Raw genomic sequence first — 24,036 nt, forward strand, 5'->3', positions numbered from 1 at the left:
CCTCCTCGCGCAGACGCAGCGCACTTTCCCATCTCAGACTCGCTAGCCTTTCCACCGTTTCCTCCTCTGGAGAAGAAGAAACCCTGCCTGACCCCCCACGCCGGAATAAAGCTGTTCGGAGCTCCGGACAACTGCAGCACAGAGATTGTTTGTAATCCGGCGTCTCCAAGCCGGTGAGCAAACTGAGGGGAGCAAGAGGGATGGGGAGCGGAGCTGGGGAGAGGGGCTGGGCTGAGAGGCGGCCAGTGCTCTTTCCGTTCCTGCTGTCTTTGTTCTGCCTGGCGCTCTCTGAGCAGATCCGCTACAGGATTCCCGAGGAGATGCCAGAGGGCTCGGTGGTGGGGAACCTCGCCAAGGACCTGAGACTCAGTGTCCACGAGTTACCGACTCGAAAACTGCGGGTCAGTTCGGAGAAGCCTTACTTCACTGTGAGCGCAGAGAGCGGGGAGTTACTTGTTAGCAGCAGGCTAGACCGGGAGCAGATATGCGGGAAGAAGCCAGCTTGTGCTCTAGAATTTGAGGCTGTTGCTGAAAATCCATTGAACTTTTATCATGTGAATGTGGAGATCGAGGATGTTAATGACCACACACCAAAATTCACGCAAAATTCCTTTGAGCTACAAATAAGTGAGTCCACAAAGCCTGGGGCACGATTTATTTTAGGATCTGCCCATGATGCAGATATTGGTACCAACTCACTACAGAATTACCAGCTCAGTCCTGATGATCATTTCTCACTTGTGATTAAAGAGAAATTAGATGGCTGTAAATACCCTGAGCTGGTACTGAAGACACCTTTAGACAGGGAAGAGCAGATATCCTACCACTTGACCTTGATGGCCTTGGATTTCGGGGATCCACCCCTAAGCAGTACTGCACAGATACAAGTCCTAGTGACTGATGCCAACGATAACCCTCCAGTATTCAGCCAAGAACTATACAGGGTGGAGCTTCCAGAAAACGTGCTCCCAGGCACCACTGTGCTTCGAGTGATGGCCACCGACCAAGATGAGGGTGTCAATGCCGAGATCACCTTCTCTTTCACTGAAGCAGGCCAGATTACCCAGTTTGACCTGAATTCTAATACTGGGGAAATTACTATTCTAAATGCGTTAGATTTTGAGGAAGTCAAAGAATATTCCATAGTTTTGGAAGCAAAGGATGGTGGAGGAATGATTGCCCAGTGTACCGTGGAGATAGAAGTCCTAGACATAAATGACAATGTCCCAGAAGTGATATTCCAGTCTCTACCAGATCTTATTATGGAGGACACCAAGCTGGGAACACACATTGCTTTGCTCAAAATCCGTGACAAGGATTCCGGACACAATGGAGAAGTTATTTGTAAATTAGAAGGCGATGTTCCATTTAAGATACTCACTACTTCAAGAAACACGTATAAATTAGTGACAGATGGAGTTCTAGACCGCGAGCAGACCCCTGAGTATAACATCACCATCACAGCCACTGACAGAGGCAAGCCGCCCTTCTCCTCCAGCTCAAGCATCACCCTGCACATCGGTGATGTAAACGACAACATGCCAGTTTTCGAACGGGCTTCCTACGTGGTCCACGTAGCAGAGAACAACCCTCCTGGCACCTCCATCACTCAAGTCCGTGCGCTGGATCCTGACCTGGGACCCAACGGCCACGTCTCCTACTCCATCGTGGCCAGCGACCTGGAGCCGCGCGCGCTGTCGTCCTACGTGTCCGTGAGCTCACAGAGCGGCGTGGTGTTCGCGCAGCGCGCCTTCGACCACGAGCAGCTGCGCGCCTTCGAGCTGACGCTGCAGGCCCGCGACCACGGCTCGCCCGCGCTCAGCGCCAACGTGAGCCTGCGCGTGCTGGTGGGCGACCGCAACGACAACGCGCCCAGGGTGCTGTACCCGGCGCTGGGGCCCGACGGCTCGGCGCTCTTCGACACGGTGCCGCGCGCCGCGCAGCCCGGCTACCTGGTCACCAAGGTGGTGGCGGTGGACGCCGACTCTGGACACAACGCCTGGCTGTCCTACCACGTGCTGCAGGCCAGCGAGCCCGGACTCTTCAGCGTGGGGCTGCGCACGGGCGAGGTGCGCACGGCGCGGGCCTTGGGCGACAGGGACGCGGCCCGCCAGCGCCTGCTGGTTGCTGTGCGCGATGGGGGACAGCCGTCCCTCTCGGCCACCGCCACGCTGCTCCTGGTTTTCGCGGACAGCCTGCAGGAGGCGCTGCCGGACCTCAGTGACCACTCTGAGCCCACTGACCCCCAGGCTGAGCTGCAGTTTTACCTGGTGGTGGCCTTGGCCTTGATCTCGGTGCTCTTCCTCCTGGCAGTGATTCTGGCGGTCGCCCTGCACCTTCGACGCTCCTCCAGCCCCACTGCCTGGGGCTGCTTTCAGCCTGGTGTCTGTGTCAAGTCTGGACCCGTGGTTCCCCCCAACTACAGTGAAGGAACCTTACCTTATTCCTACAATCTGTGCGTTGCCCATACTGGAAAGACAGAGTTTAATTTTCTAAAATGTAATGAGCAGTTGAGTTCAGGACAAGACATACTTTGTGGTGATTCATCTGGGGCCTTATTTCCACTTTGTAATTCCAGTGAGTCAACCTCCCATCAGGTGAGTTTCCTGTAAGTATAACCTGCTTCTTATGGTCTAGACAGTTCTCCATATTCACAAGAAAATACAGGCGTATCTCTGTTTTATTTCGTTTTGCTTTATTGCGCTTCACAGATACTGAGTCTTTGTTTTTTGGTTGTTGTTGTTGTTTTGCACGTTGAAGGTTTGTGGCAAGCCTGGGTCAAGCAACTCTATTGACACCATTTGTCCAACAGCATTTGCTTACTTCATGTCTTTGTGTCACAATTTGTGTCACAATATTTTAAATCTTAAAATATTTCAAACTTTTTCATTATAGTTGTCATGGCGATCTATAATCAGTGATCTATTTTTAAAATTTATTTGTTATTTATTTTTGGCTGTGTTGGGTCTTCGTTTCTGTGTGAGGGCTTTCTCTAGTTGCGGCAAGCGGGGTCCACTCTTTTTTTGGGGGGGCGGGGCCACTCTTCATCGCGATGCGCGGGCCTCTCTTGTTGTGGAGCACAGGCTCCAGACGCGCAGGTTCAGTAGTTGTGGCTCACGGGCCTAGTTGCTCCGCGGCATGTGGGATCTTCCCAGACCAGGGCTTGAACCCGTGTCCCCTGCATTGGCAGGCAGATTCTCAACCACTGCGCCACCAGGGAAGCCCATCAGTGATCTTTGATATGACTATTGCAAAAAGATTATGTTCGGCTCACTGAAGGCTCCAATGATGGTTAGCATTTTTTAGCAATAAAGTATTTTAAATTAAGGAATGTACATTTTTTTTAGATATAATGCTATTGCACACTTAAAACATAACTTTTATATGCACTGGGAAACCAAAAAATTTCTGTGACCCGCTTTACTGTGCTATTCCCTTTATTGTAGTGGTCTGGAACCAAACTCAAAATATTACCAATGTATGCCTAGATACAATTTTTCGATCCAAACATTGTCTTAAGAGTGTAGTAGCCAGTCAAAAAGCTGTCATACCATTCTTCCAGGGAGGTTGAATTCGGAGCAATTATGTGTCCTTTAGTGGTGTCTTACCAGGCTCAGATTTACAAAGCAGTGAAGTTGTGGTTTTATCTACAAGGGAAACATTAGGCAATGTTATAGGGTCTCCTGTAAAGCTACTGAGATTTTTCCCTAAATTTTTCTTCCACAGCTTAATATATGGTGTTTTTTTTCAGCTTGGACATACTGTAAATGTAAAAGTAGGCAGTCATATAAATAAATCTTTAAAGAAAAAATATAAGCTAAAATTAGGTATTTTTCTTAATTGATTTAACTATTATGGTTTCCATACTAATCTGATATTTTGTTTTCTATATTTACTTCTCTTTTGTTTCAAAAACTCCTAGAATACCGTCTCTTAACCTGTATTTTTATGTAGATGGGCCTACTGTAATTGTATTCATTGTACTGTGTGTGTGTGTGTGTGTGTGTGTGTGTAAAATCATTTTATTTATCAGTAGATTCACTATGTTCACCAGAAGATAAAAGCATGTTCTCCTTACTTGCAGTATAGGTTTTTCAGGATTAATCTGTATTGATGCTCATTCTATAGGCTTCCTCTATCAAAGAAAACACAATGTTTTGGCTTCTATTATTCCTCTCACACACACTTCTATGTAATTTTTAAAATGTCTTCTTTTTTGCAGCCCTAAACTAATATAGCTAGAGGTCTTCTAGTCATTCTACTATCTCTAGGAGAAAAATAGCATGTTGAATTCTTCAAATTTTAGACAAGACTGACAGTCTCATGTGCATACAAGTACATACACAAGATGATAATACATTGTATCGGGCCTTTGCTAGATTTCCCTTAGCAACTGCTTCAGTTAATGGCCACTGTACAAACTGCTGAAGAAAAGAGACATTTATTCTTGCACTGGCACTTTTTGACTCCTTAGTGATAATTTTGTGGTTCTTTTGATCAAAGTTCTAGTTAAGGTAAAGTTACCTTTAGATTATATGTATACCTTTAAAAGTTAACTAAGTCAGCTTTAAAATGTAATCATCTCTCATTGGCAGAAGAATAGGATGGAAATTTGCTTTTCATTGTATATTCATCTGTATCTTTCAAGTATTTTCTATTCAAATAGAAAATATATAAAATTTAAATAATCTCTGATAAAACTTGAAAGTAAAAGCACATATCCTGGTAAAACATCACAATATTAATTTGAAAACATTATTAATGTGTAATTAAAATGCCATTTTAAAAAGAATATTAAAAGGCAACAACTCTACAGAAAGCTTACTATAAATATTAATTTGTTTAAACCAAATAAAACAACTTCTGGGTCAGTCATCTCCAATAGGTGTATTTTAGTCTAAAAATGAATTAATTTCCAGTGATAACTGTAATTCTTATTTGATAATAGATATTGAAGATATTAACAATAAATCTTAGAGCATAATAAGAAATAAAATTTTATTTTTAAAAGAGTAAATATATTCCAGAAATTTGAGTAATTTAATATGACACTAACCCCAAAATCTGATCATTTAATAATATTTTGTAAGACTTTAACCCTACTTCATCCCACACTTCTTGGCAATTACTTTTAAAATATGAATTCAGAGATAAATTATTCCAAACTATAAAAAGCAAGTAGTAATTTTTCCCTAAGTAATGTAGCACGCAATATTACAAATCTAAGTGAGTGCAGTAACTGCCTAGGACTCTAAGCGCCGCTGTTCACCTACTTGGAGATAAATGTAACCAAAAACCATCCGGATACTCTGGGCTCCCACCTCACAAAGACCCGCAGATCTCACAAACCAACTGCAGGACTGCAGCAAAATTCCGCCCCTAAATTTGGGAAACTCCAGCTTTCCATAAGATGATCTGCAAAGCTGCAGCAACAAGGTAAAGAAGACATATATGCCCAGTGAAGATTCTGAGTGGATTCCTTAGTGAAAGAATAATGGCCACTCCAAAGAATTACCGAGGACGCGGCGAGCTGGTACTGCTGTGCGCGCTCCTGGGCACGCTGGGGGAGATCGGGAGAGGACAGATCCGCTACTCCGTGCCTGAAGAGAGCGACAAAGGATCCTTCGTGGGGAACATCTCCAAGGACCTGGGGCTGGAGTCACAAGAGCTGGCGCAGCACGGAGTCCACATCGTCTCCAGAGGTAGGACGCAGCTCTTTGCTTTGAACCCGCGAAGCGGCAGCTTAGTCACCGCGGGCAGGATAGACCGGGAGGAGCTCTGCGCTCAGAGCGCGCGGTGTCTTGTAAATATTAACATCCTGGTTGAGGATAAAGGGAAACTTTGGGGAATAGAAATAGAAATCACTGATATCAACGATAATAACCCGAAATTCCAGGTCGAAAATCTGGAAGTAAAAATTAACGAAATTGCTTTGCCCGGAACACGTTATCCACTCCCAGAGGCTGTTGACCCCGATGTGGGCTTGAATTCCCTGCAGAGCTATCAGCTCAGCCCCAATCACCACTTCTCCCTGGACGTGCAAACTGGGGACGATGGAACTATAAGCCCAGAGCTGGTGCTGGAGCGCGCCCTGGACCGCGAGGAGGACGCTGCTCACCATCTGGTCCTCGTCGCCTCCGATGGCGGCGAACCGCGTCGCTCCAGCACAGTGCACATCCGAGTGACAGTGTTGGATACAAACGACAATGCCCCGGTTTTTGTTCAACCGGTTTACCGAGTGAAAGTCCCAGAGAACGTGCCCCCGGGCACCCGGCTGCTTACTGTAAGCGCTAGCGACCCGGATGAGGGAACCAATGGAGAAGTGGCTTATAAATTCTGGAAAATTAGTGAAAAACAATCTCCGTTATTCCAGCTTAATGGAAATACTGGCGAAATATCAACAGCAAAGAGTTTAGATTATGAAGAATGTGCATTTTATGACATGGAAATACAGGCTGAAGATGTGGGGGCACTTCTGGGACGGACCAAAGTGCTCATTTCAGTGGAAGATGTCAATGATAATAGACCCGAAGTGACCATTACATCTTTGTTTAGCCCAGTCTTGGAAAATACTCTTCCTGGGACAGTAATTGCCTTCTTGAATGTGCATGACCGAGACTCTGGGAAGAATGGTCAAGTTGTCTGTTACACACATGACAACTTACCTTTTCAATTAGAAAAATCAATAGATAATTATTATAGATTGGTGATATGGGAATATTTGGACCGAGAAAAGATCTCTATGTATAATATAACAGTGATGGCCTCAGATCTAGGAACCCCACCTCTATCTACTGAAATTCATATTGCCCTGCACGTGGCAGACACCAACGACAACCCACCCATTTTCCCTCATGCCTCCTACTCAGCCTATATCCCTGAGAACAACCCCAGAGGTGCCTCCATCTTCTCTGTGACTGCCCATGACCCTGACAGTGGCAACAATGCCCAGGTCACTTACTCTCTGACCAACGACACCATCATGGCGGTACCTCTCTCGTCTTATGTCTCCATCAACTCTGACACTGGCGTCCTATATGCGCTGTGCTCCTTTGACTATGAGCAGATCCAAGACTTGCAGCTACTGGTGACAGCCAGTGACAGTGGGGACCCTCCACTCAGCAGCAATGTGTCACTGAGCCTGTTCATCCTGGACCAGAACGACAATGTGCCAGAGATCCTGTACCCCATGCTTCCCACCGATGGCTCTATGGGCGTGGAGCTGGCACCCCGCTCTGCAGAGCCCGGATACTTGGTGACCAAGGTGGTGGCAGTGGACAGAGACTTGGGCCAGAACGCCTGGCTGTCCTACCGCCTGCTCAAGGCTAGCGAGCCAGGACTCTTCACGGTGGGGCTGCACACAGGCGAGGTGCGCACAGCGAGGGCCCTGCTGGACAGAGACGCGCTTAAGCAGAGCCTGGTGGTGGTGGTCCAGGACCACGGGCAGCCCCCTCTCTCTGCCACCGTCACACTCACCGTGGCAGTGGCCAGCAGCATCCCAGAAGTCCTTGCCGACCTGGGTAGCATCAGGACCGCCACCAACTCTGATGATTCAGACCTCACACTATACTTGGTGGTGGCAGTGGCCGTTGTTTCCTGCATCTTCCTCGCCTTTGTCATTGCGCTGCTGGCTCTCAGACTGTGGCGGTGGCACAAGTCGAGTCTTCTCCAGGCTTCGGGCGTCGGGTTGGCAGGCCTGCCAGCCTCAGGCTTTGTGGGCATGGAGGGAGTACAGGCTTTCTTGAAGACCTATTCCCACGAGGTCTCCCTTACCTCTGATTCGCGGGGGAGTCACGTGATCTTCCCGCAGCCCAACTACGCGGACACGCTCATCAGCCAGGAGAGCTGTGAGAAAAAGGATTCCTTTTTAACATCCAGAGATTTTCATGAATGTAGGGATGAAGCTGCTTCTGTTCAGGTGAGTTCAGTTCTTTGTTTACGTTTATGTCTTAGAGGAATTATATTTTTTATAAATTTAAGTTGTGTTTTTTTTTTTAAGTTGTGTTTTGAAACATGCATTGTGAAGAAAGTTTAAAAATAATTTTTTTTTTATAATAACACCAGGAAGGCCATTAGATTCCACTGGTGCTTTATGGTGGAGATAGGAATGTAAGACCCAGAAGGACCAAAGCGGTCTTTATTATTCATAATATTATTAATACCTCCCATTTGTTGACCAAGAGGCACTTTATTTATTTATTTATTTATTTTTGGCTGTATTGGGTCTTTGCTGCTGCTTGCGGGCTTTCTCTAGTTGCGGCGAGCGGGGGCTACTCTTCCTTGCGGTGCGCGGGCTTCTCATTGCGGTGGCTTCTCGTTGCGGAGCACAGACTCTAGGCACGAGGGCTGCAGTAGTTGTGGCACCGGACTCAGTAGTTGTGGCGCACGGGCTTAGATGCTCTGCAGCATGTGGGATCTTCCTGGACCAGGGCTCGAACCCGTGCCCCCTGCATTGGCAGGCGGATTCTTAACCACTGCGCCACCAGGGAAGTCCCTTAAAAATAATTTTAAAGGTGTACCATAAAGTTTTGGGTTTGTGTTAGTGATACCATAAAATTGAGTTCTAATCAACATAATTGTTTTATCTGCTTTCCAAAGGCTTAGACAAGATTGTTTAAATATGAACTCTTGACCTCTTAAAGCCTTCCATATTTTACTGCAATTATCACTTATTGACTTAAGAAATAGTTACCCAATCACATATGGTCAGTTCGTTTTATATATAGGAATATATGTGTGTGTGTGTGTGTATATATACACACATATATATGTATATATATAAATTAGAACTTACAAAACATTATTGAGGCTTCTAAACCCTTGTATTAGCTTAGTAAAAGTAAAATACATCTCAGAATTTTTAGGATTCTTAACATTGCAAAGAATCCTAAGAATTTTTTGCTAAAACTAAAACTAGGATGTTGAAATTTTCTTCACTTTAAACCTCTTTTCTGAGCCCTGCATCTGGATCACTACAGTTCAAAGCTTTAATACTTCTTATATTTCAAAACAAACATATTTTAAAGGGTGGTGGTAGATGAGACTGGTCCCTAACGCACACACCACTGCTTTTGTGTGTCATTGGTCACCCAGGACTCATACCAGTGGAGACATAGAATTTAAAGCCTAAAATGGCCATTGTCCCCTGCCGCCATCAAATTTGCAATAACGTGTCATTTTAAGTTGTTGAAAATGACTTTTGTAAAATACAGAAGAACACATTTCATTAGAATTCCAATGAGCTGTTTTGATTGTACAGCCATGTGAAATGTGCTGTGTTCTCATGGTTAGAGTTCAAGAGTGTTGGTTTTAAGAACAGAAGTTAACATGTACACAAACTCTAAACAAGCCAATCAAAAATGATTCAATTAAAAATGATTAAAATTCAATTAAAAATGATTCCGTCTGGACTATATGACTTCCATATCCCTTGTTATAGCATTTAAATAAAACTAACCTCTGATTTGTCATCAGATGAGAGTGGAAATCACAATGAATTATTCGTTAGTAATTAAAAGGACATTTCCCAGGGATTGTGCTATGTTCCCTCCAATTTTGCGTATACAGTGGGTAGGAGTTAACTTCATATTTTCTGTAGTGTTTGGGTGTACAGTCACTTGAGGAGACAACTATTTTGTTGACACTTTGCAAATTTAAAAAGCGTGTGGAAAGTTGCCCCAATACTCTTGCTCAAAGCATTCACTAATTGCAAAAAAATTTTTTAACAAATGGAGTAAACTAATTAGAACAGGTGTCACTACATTCAGTGAATTTATGTAGATACATTTACCATGAGTTCAATTCCTCCAATTCTGAAGCCATTACTTTAGTATAACATAAGTACATAGATAAGGAACTAATGCATTCTATTAGAATATCCCTTTGTGACTTTGTATTGAAGGATAGACTAACATTTCAATACATTTTAAGGATGAATTTATATGTGATATTGGGTATGACACAAGCCAGTTAATTTTGAGATATGAAGTAGGAGGTACAGTAAATAATATCCTGGCTACATCATAGGGACAGTTTTTTTGAATGAATACTTCTTGAGATAGAAGAGTAAAAAGAAATTATTTTGTAAAGAGAGTGTTGAGATTATCAGAAGGAGATGTTTGAGGATTGGTACAAAATTACACAATTTTACAAAATAATTTTCAACAATATTGATTTCTCTAATATATGTGATATGAAATAGCATTAAGTATGTAGAAATGTTGGGAGTAAACATAGGAATCAGTGAAAGAAGCTTAAAATTTTTTTATATATCATGGCTAATAAACAGAAATGATTCGTGAAATTAGCAGACAATAAACTCTCTGAGGGCAAGACCTGTGTCTTATTCTTTGTTATATGGCCACTGACAAGGACAGTACTTAGCACAAAGCAAAAGTTCAATGTATGTTTGTAGAATGGTGAAATAAATGGACCAATATATGTAAGTTTGTATACAGGCCCAACATGATATTTCTAATAATTTGGAAACAAGAGAAAAGATACCTTAAGGAAGTCTTGATAATTTAAGGTATTAAATATATTAACATAAAAATATGGCTTATTATATTAGGCACACGGTTATAATTATTTTAGCTGTTTAAACGTTAGCAGCGGGGGCTGCAGTTTCCTAGTGCGGACTCTGGGCGCCGCTGTTGGCCAAAGTGGAGAGCTTGGTGCTGGCGACCTCCTCGCGCAGACGCAGCGCACTTTCCCATCTCAGACTCGCTAGCCTTTCCACCGCTTCCTCCTCTGGAGAAGAAGAAACCCTGCCTGACCCCCCCACGCCGGAATAAAGCTGTTCGGAGCTCCGGACAACTGCAGCACAGAGATTGTTTGTAATCCGGCGTCTCCAAGCCGGTGAGCAAACTGAGGGGAGCAAGAGGGATGGGGAGCGGAGCTGGGGAGAGGGGCTGGGCTGAGAGGCGGCCAGTGCTCTTTCCGTTCCTGCTGTCTTTGTTCTGCCTGGCGCTCTCTGAGCAGATCCGCTACAGGATTCCCGAGGAGATGCCAGAGGGCTCGGTGGTGGGGAACCTCGCCAAGGACCTGAGACTCAGTGTCCACGAGTTACCGACTCGAAAACTGCGGGTCAGTTCGGAGAAGCCTTACTTCACTGTGAGCGCAGAGAGCGGGGAGTTACTTGTTAGCAGCAGGCTAGACCGGGAGCAGATATGCGGGAAGAAGCCAGCTTGTGCTCTAGAATTTGAGGCTGTTGCTGAAAATCCATTGAACTTTTATCATGTGAATGTGGAGATCGAGGATGTTAATGACCACACACCAAAATTCACGCAAAATTCCTTTGAGCTACAAATAAGTGAGTCTACGCTGCCAGGCACGCGATTTATATTAGAAGTCGCGGAAGATGCAGATATTGGCTTGAACTCTCTGCAGACTTATAAACTCTCTCTTAGCCCTAGTTTCTCGTTGATCAATAAGGAGAAACAAGATGGTAGTAAATACCCGGAACTGGTATTGGAGAAACCCTTAGATCGGGAACAACAGGGTTATCATCGTTTAGTCTTGACGGCCTCAGACCGTGGAGAGCCACCCCTAAACGGCACTACTGAGCTCCGGATCCAGGTCACTGATGCCAATGATAACCCCCCGGTATTTAGCCAGGACGTATATCGAGTCAGCCTTGGAGAAAACATGCCCCCAGGCACCACTGTGTTGCAGGTGTCAGCCACCGACCAGGACGAGGGCGTCAACTCAGAAATCACTTATTCCTTCTACAGGACCGGGCAAGTCTTCGGTCTGAATTCAAAGAATGGGGAAATTACAACTCTAAACACACTGGATTTTGAAGAAATCAAGGAATATTCTATCGTGGTGGAAGGGAGGGATGGCGGAGGACTGGTTGCACAATGTACAGTTGAAATTAACATTCAAGATGAAAATGACAACAGGCCAGATGTTACGTTCCATTCCCTAGTCGAAATGATTCTGGAAAACGCAGTGCCGGGAACGCTCATTGCTTTGATCAAAATACATGACAGAGATTCCGGGGAGAACGGGGAGGTTAATTGTCGATTAGAGGGTGAAGTACCTTTTCAGATAATCCCTTCGTCCAAACATTCATACAAGTTGGTAACAGACGGGACCCTGGACCGAGAACAGACACCGGAGTACAATGTCACCATCACAGCCACCGACAAGGGCAAGCCGCCCCTCTCCACCAGCACAAGTGTCACCTTGCATATTACTGACGTCAACGACAACGCTCCTGTTTTCCACCAGGCCTCCTACGTGGTTGACGTGGCGGAGAACAACCCGCCTGGAGCCTCCATCGCGCAAGTCAGCGCCTCCGACCCCGACCTAGGGCCCAACAGCCACGTCTCCTACTCCATCGTGGCCAGCGACCTGGAGCCGCGCGCGCTGTCGTCCTACGTGTCCGTGAGCGCGCAGAGCGGCGTGGTGTTCGCGCAGCGCGCCTTCGACCACGAGCAGCTGCGCGCCTTCGAGCTGACGCTGCAGGCCCGCGACCACGGCTCGCCCGCGCTCAGCGCCAACGTGAGCCTGCGCGTGCTGGTGGGCGACCGCAACGACAACGCGCCCAGGGTGCTGTACCCGGCGCTGGGGCCCGACGGCTCGGCGCTCTTCGACACGGTGCCGCGCGCCGCGCAGCCCGGCTACCTGGTCACCAAGGTGGTGGCGGTGGACGCCGACTCTGGACACAACGCCTGGCTGTCCTACCACGTGCTGCAGGCCAGCGAGCCCGGACTCTTCAGCGTGGGGCTGCGCACGGGCGAGGTGCGCACGGCGCGGGCCCTGGGCGACCGGGACGCGGCCCGCCAGCGCCTGCTGGTTGCTGTGCGCGATGGGGGACAGCCGTCCCTCTCGGCCACCGCCACGCTGCTCCTGGTTTTCGCGGACAGCCTGCAGGAGGCGCTACCGGACCTCAGTGACCGCCCCGCGCCCTCTGACCCCCAGGCTGAGCTGCAGTTTTACCTGGTGGTAGCCTTGGCCTTGATCTCGGTGCTCTTCCTCCTGGCAGTGATTCTGGCGGTCGCCCTACACCTTCGACGCTCCTCCAGCCCTGCTGCCTGGGGCTGCTTTCAGCCTGGTGTCTGTGTCAAGTCTGGACCCGTGGTTCCCCCCAACTACAGTGAAGGAACTTTACCTTATTCCTACAATCTGTGCGTTGCCAATACTGGAAAGACAGAGTTTAATTTTCTAAAATGTAATGAGCAGTTGAGTTCAGGACAAGACATACTTTGTGGTGATTCATCTGGGACCTTATTTCCACTTTGTAATTCCAGTGAGTCAACTTCCCATCCTGAAACTCTAATGGCGGTGAGTTCCATTTAAGTGTCTACTCCTTTTCATCATCTTCACAATTTTGTTTATTCATATGAAAATATATTATATTTTTAATCTAGTGAGTTGTCTTAGGAATATTATAGCTCATCAGAAAGCTGTATATCCAATCTTCATGGGGAATGGTGACTTGGGTAAGCATGTGATGTAAAATAGAGTTATGTTACTCAGTTCGGATTTACAAAGAAGAGAGAGTATGCTCTTTGCTTTGCTGCAAAAGTCTTTTGCCGATTTCTTATCTTTTTTCTAAGCTAATGAAATTTACCCATTGATTTTTCTCATTCTTTATTTAACATATTTAAATGTTTATTATATATAAGTAAACATCAGATTTAAAGTAGGCAATCAATTCATTCTTTAAAGCAAAAAAAGTACTACTAGGTATCTTCTTTCACTGATTTCATTGGTACAGTTTCCATCCCTTTCTTATATTTATTCCTCAAGTCTAGTTCCTTAAATCTACGTATTTGTGAGTCTTTGAAGTCCTTAAAATTTTAAGAAAAAATACTGTGTGATGTGTGTGTGAGAGAGAGTGACTCAGTGAATTCATCAGAAAGTCGAAGTCATTATCTAAGTTCCTTCAAGTTTTCTTGAATACGGAATTCTCTTCTTCTTTATAGTTAACATAAGGAGATACTTGGTAAAAGAAAAGGAAATGCTGTTGCCTCCATAACGTGCTCTCATTCCCAACCTACATGTTTTGAAGAAGAAAGGGGGGAAGGTCACTGGATTTGTTTTATTCCTTGGAGCCCTAAACATTAGTGACTGGAGGTTTTCTCATCCTTCTTCTATCTGTAGGAGGGAAGGAGAATTCTGAATTTTCCATTTTAAAGGCAAAACCTACTAATTTCAAGCACATACAAAGATCCCGTTACATAAGTATCAGTCTTTTTGCTAGGAACTGCTTCAGTAAATAGTTTCTTTACAAACTGCTGAAAGAATTTCTTATTGTGGTACTTACTTTTTACTTTTTGTGGTAATAATTCATTCTACATCTTGTGTTCTTTTCCCCAAATTATTACATAAATTTAGATGACCCTTTTAATAGGAGGCTTAAAATTAGGTTAAAATAGCATAATTTCTTGATGGAAGAATTGAAATGGAAACTTACTTTTCAATGTATGTTCATCTGAATCTTCCAGATGCCATAAGCTGTGCATGCACTATGAATTCACACAGAAAACTAAATATTAAAAAATTTTAATAGCATAAAAGTTTAACAATCATAACTATGTAAAATTTAAAAACCCAATCCATTTAAAGTTTAGCAATATTAGGTGATAAAATCTAGTACCATTGCCTAATTAAATTTTTGTAAAGAAAATCTTAAGGAGACCTTACTCCAGGAATTTCACTATGAAAATGAATTAGCCTTATAAAATAGCTTCAAGGTGAATAATCCATATATTCATTCAATATGATTATGTACTATACATATATAAGCATACATATAAAATTAAGAAAAATATGAATGTATTTCCAAAGAGGATTGCACATTCTAATTACTTCAGAAAATAAATAATGACCTATAGAAAGTATTTGAAACATTATAAAAAAGGAAATTTGAATAATTTACATATCTAGAGAGAGAGAACAAAATTCTAGCAAAAATGAGAGTTAAGTTTGTTTGATACCAAAGTGACATTTAATAGAATTTCATTCCACTTCATTTCCAACTAAAATATCCACAAATGGTAATTGCATTTGAAATATGAATGCACGACACAATTAGAGAAATCTAAAATCATAATCGTTAGAGAGTAGTGTTTTCTTTTTCAGTCATCTATAACAGAAGTATTGCATATCTCAATACTTGAGTGGGTGGGTGTAGTAACGGCTTAGGACTCTGAGCGCCGCTGTTCACCAACTCTAAGAAAAGCTCAATCAGCGCTCCGTCTCGATATTAGGATCTGCAACTGCACAAAGCCGCTCGGATCCCACAAACCGACTCCGGGGCTGCAACATAACTCAGCCTCTTAGCCTGGGGCACTACGGGTTTCTCCTGAGAAAAAAGATCACCATAATCTGCAGGAGGAAAACAGAGCCTAAGGAATCCGCGATCACAGAAATTATTCTGAAAAAAATCTTTAGTGAAGCAACAATGGCCGCTCCAACGAATCGCCTGCACCACAGAAGACTGGTCCTGTTGTGCCTTTTCCTGGGGAGGCTGTGGGAGACCGGGGCTAGCCAGATCCGCTACTCGGTACCTGAAGAGACAGAAGAAGGCTATATCGTGGGGAATATCTCCAAGGATCTGGGGCTGGAGCTCCGCGAGCTGGCGGAGCGGGGAGTCCGCATCGTCTCCAGAGGTAGGACGCAGCTCTTTGCTCTGAACCCGCGAAGCGGCAGCTTGGTCACCGCGGGCAGGATAGACCGGGAGGAGCTCTGCGCTCAGAGCGCGCGGTGTCTGGTGAACTTTAAAGTCCTGGTTGAAGACAGGGTGCAGCTTCACGGAATAGAAATAGAAGTAACTGATATCAACGATAATAATCCGAAGTTCCAGGTCGAAAATCTAGAAGTAAAAATTAACGAAATTGCTTTGCCCGGAACACGTTATCCACTCCCAGACGCTGTTGACCCCGATGTGGGCTTGAATTCCCTGCAGAGCTATCAGCTCAGCCCCAATCACCACTTCTCCCTGGACGTGCAAACTGGGGACGATGGAACTATAAGCCCAGAGCTGGTGCTGGAGCGCGCCCTGGACCGCGAGGAGGACGCTGCTCACCATCTGGTCCTCGTCGCCTCCGATGGCGGCGAACCGCGTCGCTCCAGCACAGTGCACATCCGAGTGACAGTGTTGGATACAAACGACAATGCCCCGGTTTTTGTTCAACCGGTTTACCGAGTGAAAGTCCCAGAGAACGTGCCCCCGGGCACCCGGCTGCTTACTGTAAGCGCTAGCGACCCGGATGAGGGAACCAATGGAGAAGTGGCTTATAAATTCTGGAAAATTAGTGAAAAACAATCTCCGTTATTCCAGCTTAATGGAAATACTGGCGAAATATCAACAGCAAAGAGTTTAGATTATGAAGAATGTGCATTTTATGACATGGAAATACAGGCTGAAGATGGTGGGGCATTGAAAGATCGGACCAAAGTGCTCATTTCAGTGGAAGATGTCAATGACAATAGACCCGAAGTGACCATTACATCTTTGTTTAGTCCAGTGAGGGAAGATGCTCCTCAAGGAACAGTAATTGTTCTTTTCAATGCACATGACTGAGACTCTGGGAAGAATGGCCAAGTTGTCTGTTCCATCAAGGAGATTCTACCTTTTCAATTAGAAAAGTCAGTAGAAGATTATTATAGATTGTTGACAGTCCAAAATCTTGACCGAGAAAAAACCTCTGAATATAACATCACAGTGACCGCAACAGACAGAGGAACACCATCCCTGTCCATGGAAATTCACATCACCCTGCACGTGGTCGACGTCAACGACAATCCACCCTCCTTCTCTCAAACCTCCTACTCAGTCTATCTCCCTGAGAACAACCTTAGAGGCACCTCCATCTTCTCGGTGACAGCCCACGACCCCGACAGCAATGAGAACGCTCGGGTTGTTTACTCCTTAGTCGAAGACACCATCCAAGGGGCGCCTCTCTCCTCCTATGTCTCCATCAACTCCAACACTGGTGTGCTATACGCGCTGCACTCCTTCGACTATGAGCAATTTCGTGATCTTCAAATGCAGGTGAGGGCAAGCGACAGCGGGGACCCACCTCTCAGCAGCAACGTGTCACTGAGCTTGTTCGTGCTGGACCAGAATGACAATATGCCAGAAATCCTGTACCCCATGCTTCCCACCGATGGCTCCACGGGCGTGGAGCTGGCACCCCGCTCCGCAGAGCCCGGATACCTGGTTACCAAGGTGGTGGCAGTGGACAGAGACTCGGGCCAGAACGCCTGGCTGTCCTACCGCCTGCTCAAGGCCAGCGAGCCAAGTCTCTTCACGGTGGGGCTGCACACGGGCGAGGTGCGCACAGCGAGGGCCCTGCTGGACAGAGACGCGCTCAAGCAGAGCCTGGTGGTGGCGGTCCAGGACCACGGGCAGCCCCCTCTCTCTGCCACTGTTTCGCTCACCGTGGCCGTGGCTGACAGCATCCCCGACATCCTCGCTGAACTAGGCAGACTTGAGTCTCCCGCCAGCCCTGACGACTCAGGCCTCACACTGTACCTGGTGGTGGCGGTGGCCGCGGTCTCCTGCGTCTTCCTCGCGTTTGTCATTGTGCTGCTGGCGCTCAGGCTGAGGCGCTGGCACACGTCGCATCTGCTCCAGGCTTCAGGAGGCGGGTTAGCGGGTGTGCCCGCCTCTCACTTTGTGAGCGTGGACGGGGTGCGGGCTTTCCTGCAGACCTATTCCCACGAGGCCTGGCTCACCGCTGACTCGCGGGGGAGTCACGTGATCTTCCCGCAGCCCAACTACGCGGACACGCTCATCAGCCAGGAGAGCTGTGAGAAAAGCGAGCCTTTGTGTGCTTCAGATGATTCCAGGTTTCCTATAGAAGACACCCCTTTGGTTCCAGTGAGTTCAATTTTTCCTTTACTTAAAAAAAAAATTGGTTTTCTATTTAAGTGTTGGCACTTTAGGATAAGTTGATATTAACATATTTCTCACTGTAAATATTTCTCACTATTAACAATTTCTCGTTTAAATTTTCACTGGGCCTAATTTTTGCTCTAACATCTATAGGAGGCATTTTTTGGTTACATCGTTGATATAATTTTTGCTTTCTCATAATGATTAACCTAAGGTCAGTGAAAACCTTCCTCTTGGGACTGCTCTCATTATCAGGCATTGGGCGTGGCTCTTTGGGTGAGGTTGCTTCAGTGGTTACCACGGTTCACTACTAATTCTTAGGACTGGTTTCCATTCCTGAAATTTGTTACTATTGTTATCTCCAATGGCCACATTGTGAAATTCTTACTCTAAAAACATTTCTGCAGCCGATGCTATTTTTGTAAGGGTAAATTAATAAGAAATGCATTCTTCTTGGAAAAACAACTGAAAGCCCAGACTCAGTACTTCTTTTCTGTTTCTGTGACAGGACAACACCCCTTAGAGGTGACGTGTTTCCGTTCACATGTTTGTAGAGGTTGTTTGCATTTAAAGATCATTTCAGAGGATAACTCGAACTTCAAATATCATCCATTTCCAAATCCTAGAAAGGGATGCTTTATTCTTTTAATAGTGAAAAATTTTAACATCATTTGTTCTCATCCTCAGAGCTGTTGATTTCCTAACACTATAGTATCAGATTATTAATAATTTGAAACCTCCTATAGTTTATGCTTGCTGAAGAGGGGTTTCTTAGACTGGACCCTGTGAGAAGACAAAACATAGGAAATAAAAATTATTCTTCAACTGTTTTTTATGGCTCAATCCTCCAACTTTTGAGGCTAGAAATAAGTCTGGTTATGAGAGATGATTTAGGAAAATATTCTCAGGAACTGCTATGGAGATTCTAAGAATATTTTACTGGCTTTTAGACATAAGGAAAAGAATAATGTATTATGTAATGTGATTTTAAACACAATGTTATTTCAAGTAATAAATGGCATTGTAGGAGACTTTGAAAATAAGCTTTGAAATTGACTCAAAATTCTATTCTGAACATGCTGAATATGAGGGCTAACATGTCTGGAAATCCATTATGACATACAGACATTATAATTATTTCAAATACTCTTTATTCCTAAGCTAGTAGGAAAAAAGCAAAGCATCCTTCAGGGTCATATTTTTAACCATGCAGTAGGAAAACTGTCACTTAAAGTTTCTGTCTTGGGGAGTAACCTTTAGTACTTAGTATACATAAATATTAAAATATGGTTAATTTGGAAAAAATGTAATAACAGATATTGACAAAGGCTTGTATGTCATGGTAGGTAACTACTAGTCTCTGCCATAAAAATGTCACTTGCCTTTAAAAACAGAACACAAGGTTCTTTGGATCGATGACTGGGCAGACTGGAAAATGCTGAGTTCCAGTTTTCTTAAATGAGGCAGGACTTTTGCATCGGTAACAGATTATATAATATAATAGGATTAAGGATAAAATTCTTCCTCATCTTCGTGTCTTGTCTTTAAAGAAGAGGTAATTAAAATATCTTGGATTTGCTTCAAGATAATGAGGGAATTAAAATAAAGAGTAAGCAAAGATGACCTTGTGTTGATCATCGTTGTAGTTGGGTGATGGGTATATGAAGGTTCAATAATAAGGCTCCCTACTTTTGTATAAGTTTGAAATTTTCCACAATAAATTTCTTGAAAAACTAAGTATGCAGCCATCTGCCGTATACTCTGTTAAAACTGAAATTTGGGGCAATTACATAACTATATATATACACACACACATTCTGGAGAGAAATTGTATTCAAGACGAAAATGTCAGACTGCGGTTCCACACGAGGCCTCTGGGCGCCGCTGTCGGCCAGTGCAGGGCAAGCGCTGACGCTCGGGATTCCTCAGCCTCCAGTCTGGGATTTCCTGCGCAGCCACCACCACAGAGAGAGGGAAACCTGCTCACGCACTCAGGCTCCTGGCCGGGAAGGCTCTGCCCAGCACAAACGGATTCCCAGCTCCGCCTGTCCTGGGCCGAAAGCTCTTCCAGTGACGCCGTGGATTGCATTTTCTTTGGCTTTCCGGAAAGACTGGGACCCAGCGAGAACTACAGCGCGCAATGGGAGGGAGCTGCACGCAGAGACGTCCGGCCGGCCGGCGGCAGGTACTGTTTCCCTTCCTGCTGCCTTTGTTTTACCCCGCGCTCTGCGAGCAGATCCGCTACTCCATTCCCGAGGAGCTGGCCAAGGGCTCTGTGGTAGGGAATCTCGCCAAGGATCTAGGGCTCAGTGTCCTGGATGTGTCGGCTCGAAAGCTGCGAGTTAGCGCTGAGAAGCTGCTTTTCAACGTAGACGCGGAGAGTGGGGACTTACTTGTGAAGGACCGAATAGACCGTGAGCAGATATGTAAAGAGAGAAGAAGATGTGAATTGCAGTTGGAGGCCGTGGTGGAAAATCCTTTAAATATTTTTCATATCATCGTGGTTGTTGAGGATATTAATGACCATGCTCCTCAATTCGATAAAAAGGAAATACATTTAGAAATTTTTGAATCTGTATCTTCAGGTGCACGAATATCCCTTGACCCTGCCACTGACCCTGATATAAACACAAACTCAGTTAAAGATTATCAGTTAAGTCCTAACCCTTATTTCTCATTAATGGTTAGAGTTAATTCCGATGGTGGCAAATACCCAGAGTTATCTTTGGAGAAACCCCTAGACCGGGAAGAGCAGCGGTCCCATAGTTTGATATTGACTGCCTTGGATGGAGGGGGCCCGCCACGAAGTGCCACCGCTCATATAGAAATATCTGTCAAGGACACCAATGATAACCACCCAGTGTTCAGCAAAGACGAATATAGAATCAGCGTTAGTGAAAATCTACCCCCTGGGTCCTCCGTGTTGCTGGTGACAGCCACTGACCAGGATGAGGGGGCCAATGCTGAAATACACTACTACTTCAGGAGCACTGCTCAGAGTACAAGGCACATGTTCTCACTGGATGAGAAAACAGGCCTGATTAAGAATAACCAGTCATTGGATTTTGAGGATATAGAAAGATACACCATGGAAGTGGAAGCAAAGGACGGAGGTGGTCTCTCTACCCAATGTAAAGTAATCATAGATATCCTAGATGAAAACGACAACAGTCCAGAAATAATCATCACTTCTCTCTCTGATGAGATTTTGGAGGGTTCTCTTCCAGGAATGGTTGTTGCCCTCTTCAAAACACGGGACCGGGATTCCGGAGGAAATGGAGAAGTCACCTGTCATATAGGAAGAGATGTTCCGTTCAAGATTTATTCTTCTTCTAATAATTACTACAAGCTGGTGACAGATGGGGCCCTAGACCGAGAGCAGACTCTGGAATACAGCGTCACCATCACAGCCACTGACAGGGGCAAGCCACCCCTCTCCAGCAGCACTACCATCACTCTGCACATCACGGACATCAACGACAACGCTCCGATTTTCCACCAAGCCTTCTACGTGGTCCACGTGGCAGAAAACAACCCGCCCGGCGCCTCAATCGCCCAAGTTAGCGCTTCAGATCCAGACTTGGGGCCCAACGGCCACGTCTCCTACTCCATCGTGGCCAGCGACCTGGAGCCGCGCGCGCTGTCGTCCTACGTGTCCGTGAGCGCGCAGAGCGGCGTGGTGTTCGCGCAGCGCGCCTTCGACCACGAGCAGCTGCGCGCCTTCGAGCTGACGCTGCAGGCCCGCGACCACGGCTCGCCCGCGCTCAGCGCCAACGTGAGCCTGCGCGTGCTGGTGGGCGACCGCAACGACAACGCGCCCAGGGTGCTGTACCCGGCGCTGGGGCCCGACGGCTCGGCGCTCTTCGACACGGTGCCGCGCGCCGCGCAGCCCGGCTACCTGGTCACCAAGGTGGTGGCGGTGGACGCCGACTCTGGACACAACGCCTGGCTGTCCTACCACGTGCTGCAGGCCAGCGAGCCCGGACTCTTCAGCGTGGGGCTGCGCACGGGCGAGGTGCGCACGGCGCGGGTCCTGGGCGACAGGGACGCGGCCCGCCAGCGCCTGCTGGTTGCTGTGCGCGATGGGGGACAGCCGCCCCTCTCGGCCACCGCCACGCTGCTCCTGGTTTTCGCGGACAGCCTGCAGGAGGCGCTGCCGGACCTCAGTGACCACCCTGAGCCCACTGACCCCCAGGCTGAGCTGCGGTTTTACCTGGTGGTGGCCTTGGCCTTGATCTCAGTGCTCTTCCTCCTCGCGGTGATTCTGGCCGTTGCCCTACACCTTCGTTGCTCTTCCATCCCCTCTGTATGGCGCTGCTTTCAGCCTGGTGTCTGTGTCAAGTCTGGACCCGTGGTTCCCCCCAACTACAGTGAAGGAACTTTACCTTATTCCTACAATCTGTGCGTTGCCAATACTGGAAAGACAGAGTTTAATTTTCTAAGATGTAGTGATCCTTTGCATTCCACTCAAGACATAGTTTGTGGTGATTCTCCTGGGGCCTTAATTCCACTTCAGAGTGGGAATGATTTGACTTCACATCCTGAGACCTTAACACCGGTGAGTTTCATTTTTTTGTCTTCTGTAACATTCTACTATTTTTTTCATATTTTGGGCATACTATTTCACTCTTACATCTAGAATCATATTTAGAAAATACACAACTAATTACTGTCTTGTCTTCTCAACGTTCAGTTTTTGCTGAGTACATTTTCAAGACTTACATGGTTCATAAATTGCTCTATAATTCAGAAAGAATTGGAGATATCTTGTCAAGCTTAGATTAGCAAAACAGAGGCTGTGGTCTTGGCTTCTTACCAAATAAATAAATAAATAAATTTAAATGAATAAATAATAACCTATTCAAATCTGCTGAGATTTAAGTTGAAATTTCCATACCCTTTTTATATATTTTTTTAAAGTTTAATAATATTAGCTACTCATTAAATATCCAAGCAGGTGCTCATTTCAAAGAAACATGTAGTACAAATAATCTTGTATGTGCATTTGGGTATCTTCATTTATTTTAACAATTTTTAAAACTGTAAGCATTTGAGGGGGCATGGTGAGCGGATCCACGAATTCCTGAAATTGCATGTAAAGTTACAGATGTATGCATTTTTCTTGGTAGAGGAGTCAACACTTTGATTCCATTGCCAGGTTTTCTATGGGCCCAAAATCTTAATGCTAACTACCCTAGAGGAATTTTTCTCTTCAATTTTTGGTCTTTCTGGCTTTCCTTTTACTTTTCTTGGTGCTCAAATTGTACTCTTTCCCAATCCTGTTTTCTCTACATTGCAAGATAAGGAGTTTTCAAGAAAGCAAATGAAATGCTATTGTGTTCTGTGCTCAATCTCTGTCTCTGATTGTCTGATATACAATCTTTGAAGACAAAAGGTAAAATCTTTGAAGAGTTCTATACTTGGGGGCATAGGGACATAAACGTTTCTGAACAACCTGTTCTCTCTGCATGAAAGAAGTCAACCTCCAAACTCCTCCTCTTTGAGGAAAGAACTACTACTGGGTTGGTGGGGATATAGAACTGAAGATGTGTACACCACTTTATTTTGGGCTTCCATACAACATGCAAAGAAGAGATTATTTATATAGGCATCAACGCCCTGGTGAAAACAGGTCATTTGACATAAATACGTATTTTTCAAAAACCTACATCACTATTTCTAACTCCGTTTTTTACAATTGTAGCACTTGTATGTATTTCTCTTCCCACTGCAATACAGAAATGTTCCTTTTAGTTTGTGATTACCAGCTCAACTCATTTAAATAGGTCAAGTTAACTTCTAATAATATATGCCTGTAATAAAAATATATATTTTTCAAAAAATTCATTGAGGCTCAGGAAAACTATTTTAGAAAAATTGAAAACTTTTTACACAATCTTAATGCTAAACAAATATAATTAATTAGTTGATTGATCAATCTAAAATTTAAAAATTCTAAGTGAAATTTTAAGGGGTATATCTCATAGTCTCTGTATAAATGTCTACTAAACACAGATGGACCATTTAAATCAGAATTTCAAATTAAATTGTAAGAATTTTCTGAATATAGCTAGAGGCTCATAGGAAAGAAAGTAAGCATTACTTACTTTTTAAAGTGGATATATTTCTATTGGGAAAATGAGTGTTGCAAATATATATTTAATCAACTATTATCATTTAAT

General features: G+C 45.1%; 1 protein-coding gene across 15 annotated transcripts in view; it reads left to right on the forward strand.

Annotated features, from left to right (window-relative positions):
• The window catches only part of LOC132362582 (protocadherin gamma-C4), a 189,315-nt gene that overhangs the window by 68,949 nt on the left and 96,330 nt on the right, over nucleotides 1–24,036 (forward strand). The window contains exon 1 of one of the 15 annotated variants that reach the window (XM_059917312.1): nucleotides 187–2,597. The exons of 11 other annotated variants lie outside the window; for them this stretch is intronic. In XM_059917312.1, coding sequence (XP_059773295.1) covers nucleotides 201–2,597 — 2,397 coding nt within the window. In that variant the 5' untranslated portion in view covers nucleotides 187–200. Of the gene's footprint in view, nucleotides 1–186; nucleotides 2,598–5,332; nucleotides 7,919–10,741; nucleotides 13,291–19,822; nucleotides 22,413–24,036 lie in introns of those variants that run through there. 3 more of the 15 variants (XM_059917298.1, XM_059917311.1, XM_059917309.1) reach the window with 3 other exon arrangements.

This window comes from Balaenoptera ricei, chromosome 3 (assembly GCF_028023285.1).
Source record: "Balaenoptera ricei isolate mBalRic1 chromosome 3, mBalRic1.hap2, whole genome shotgun sequence".
NCBI classification, from domain to species: domain Eukaryota; kingdom Metazoa; phylum Chordata; class Mammalia; order Artiodactyla; family Balaenopteridae; genus Balaenoptera; species Balaenoptera ricei.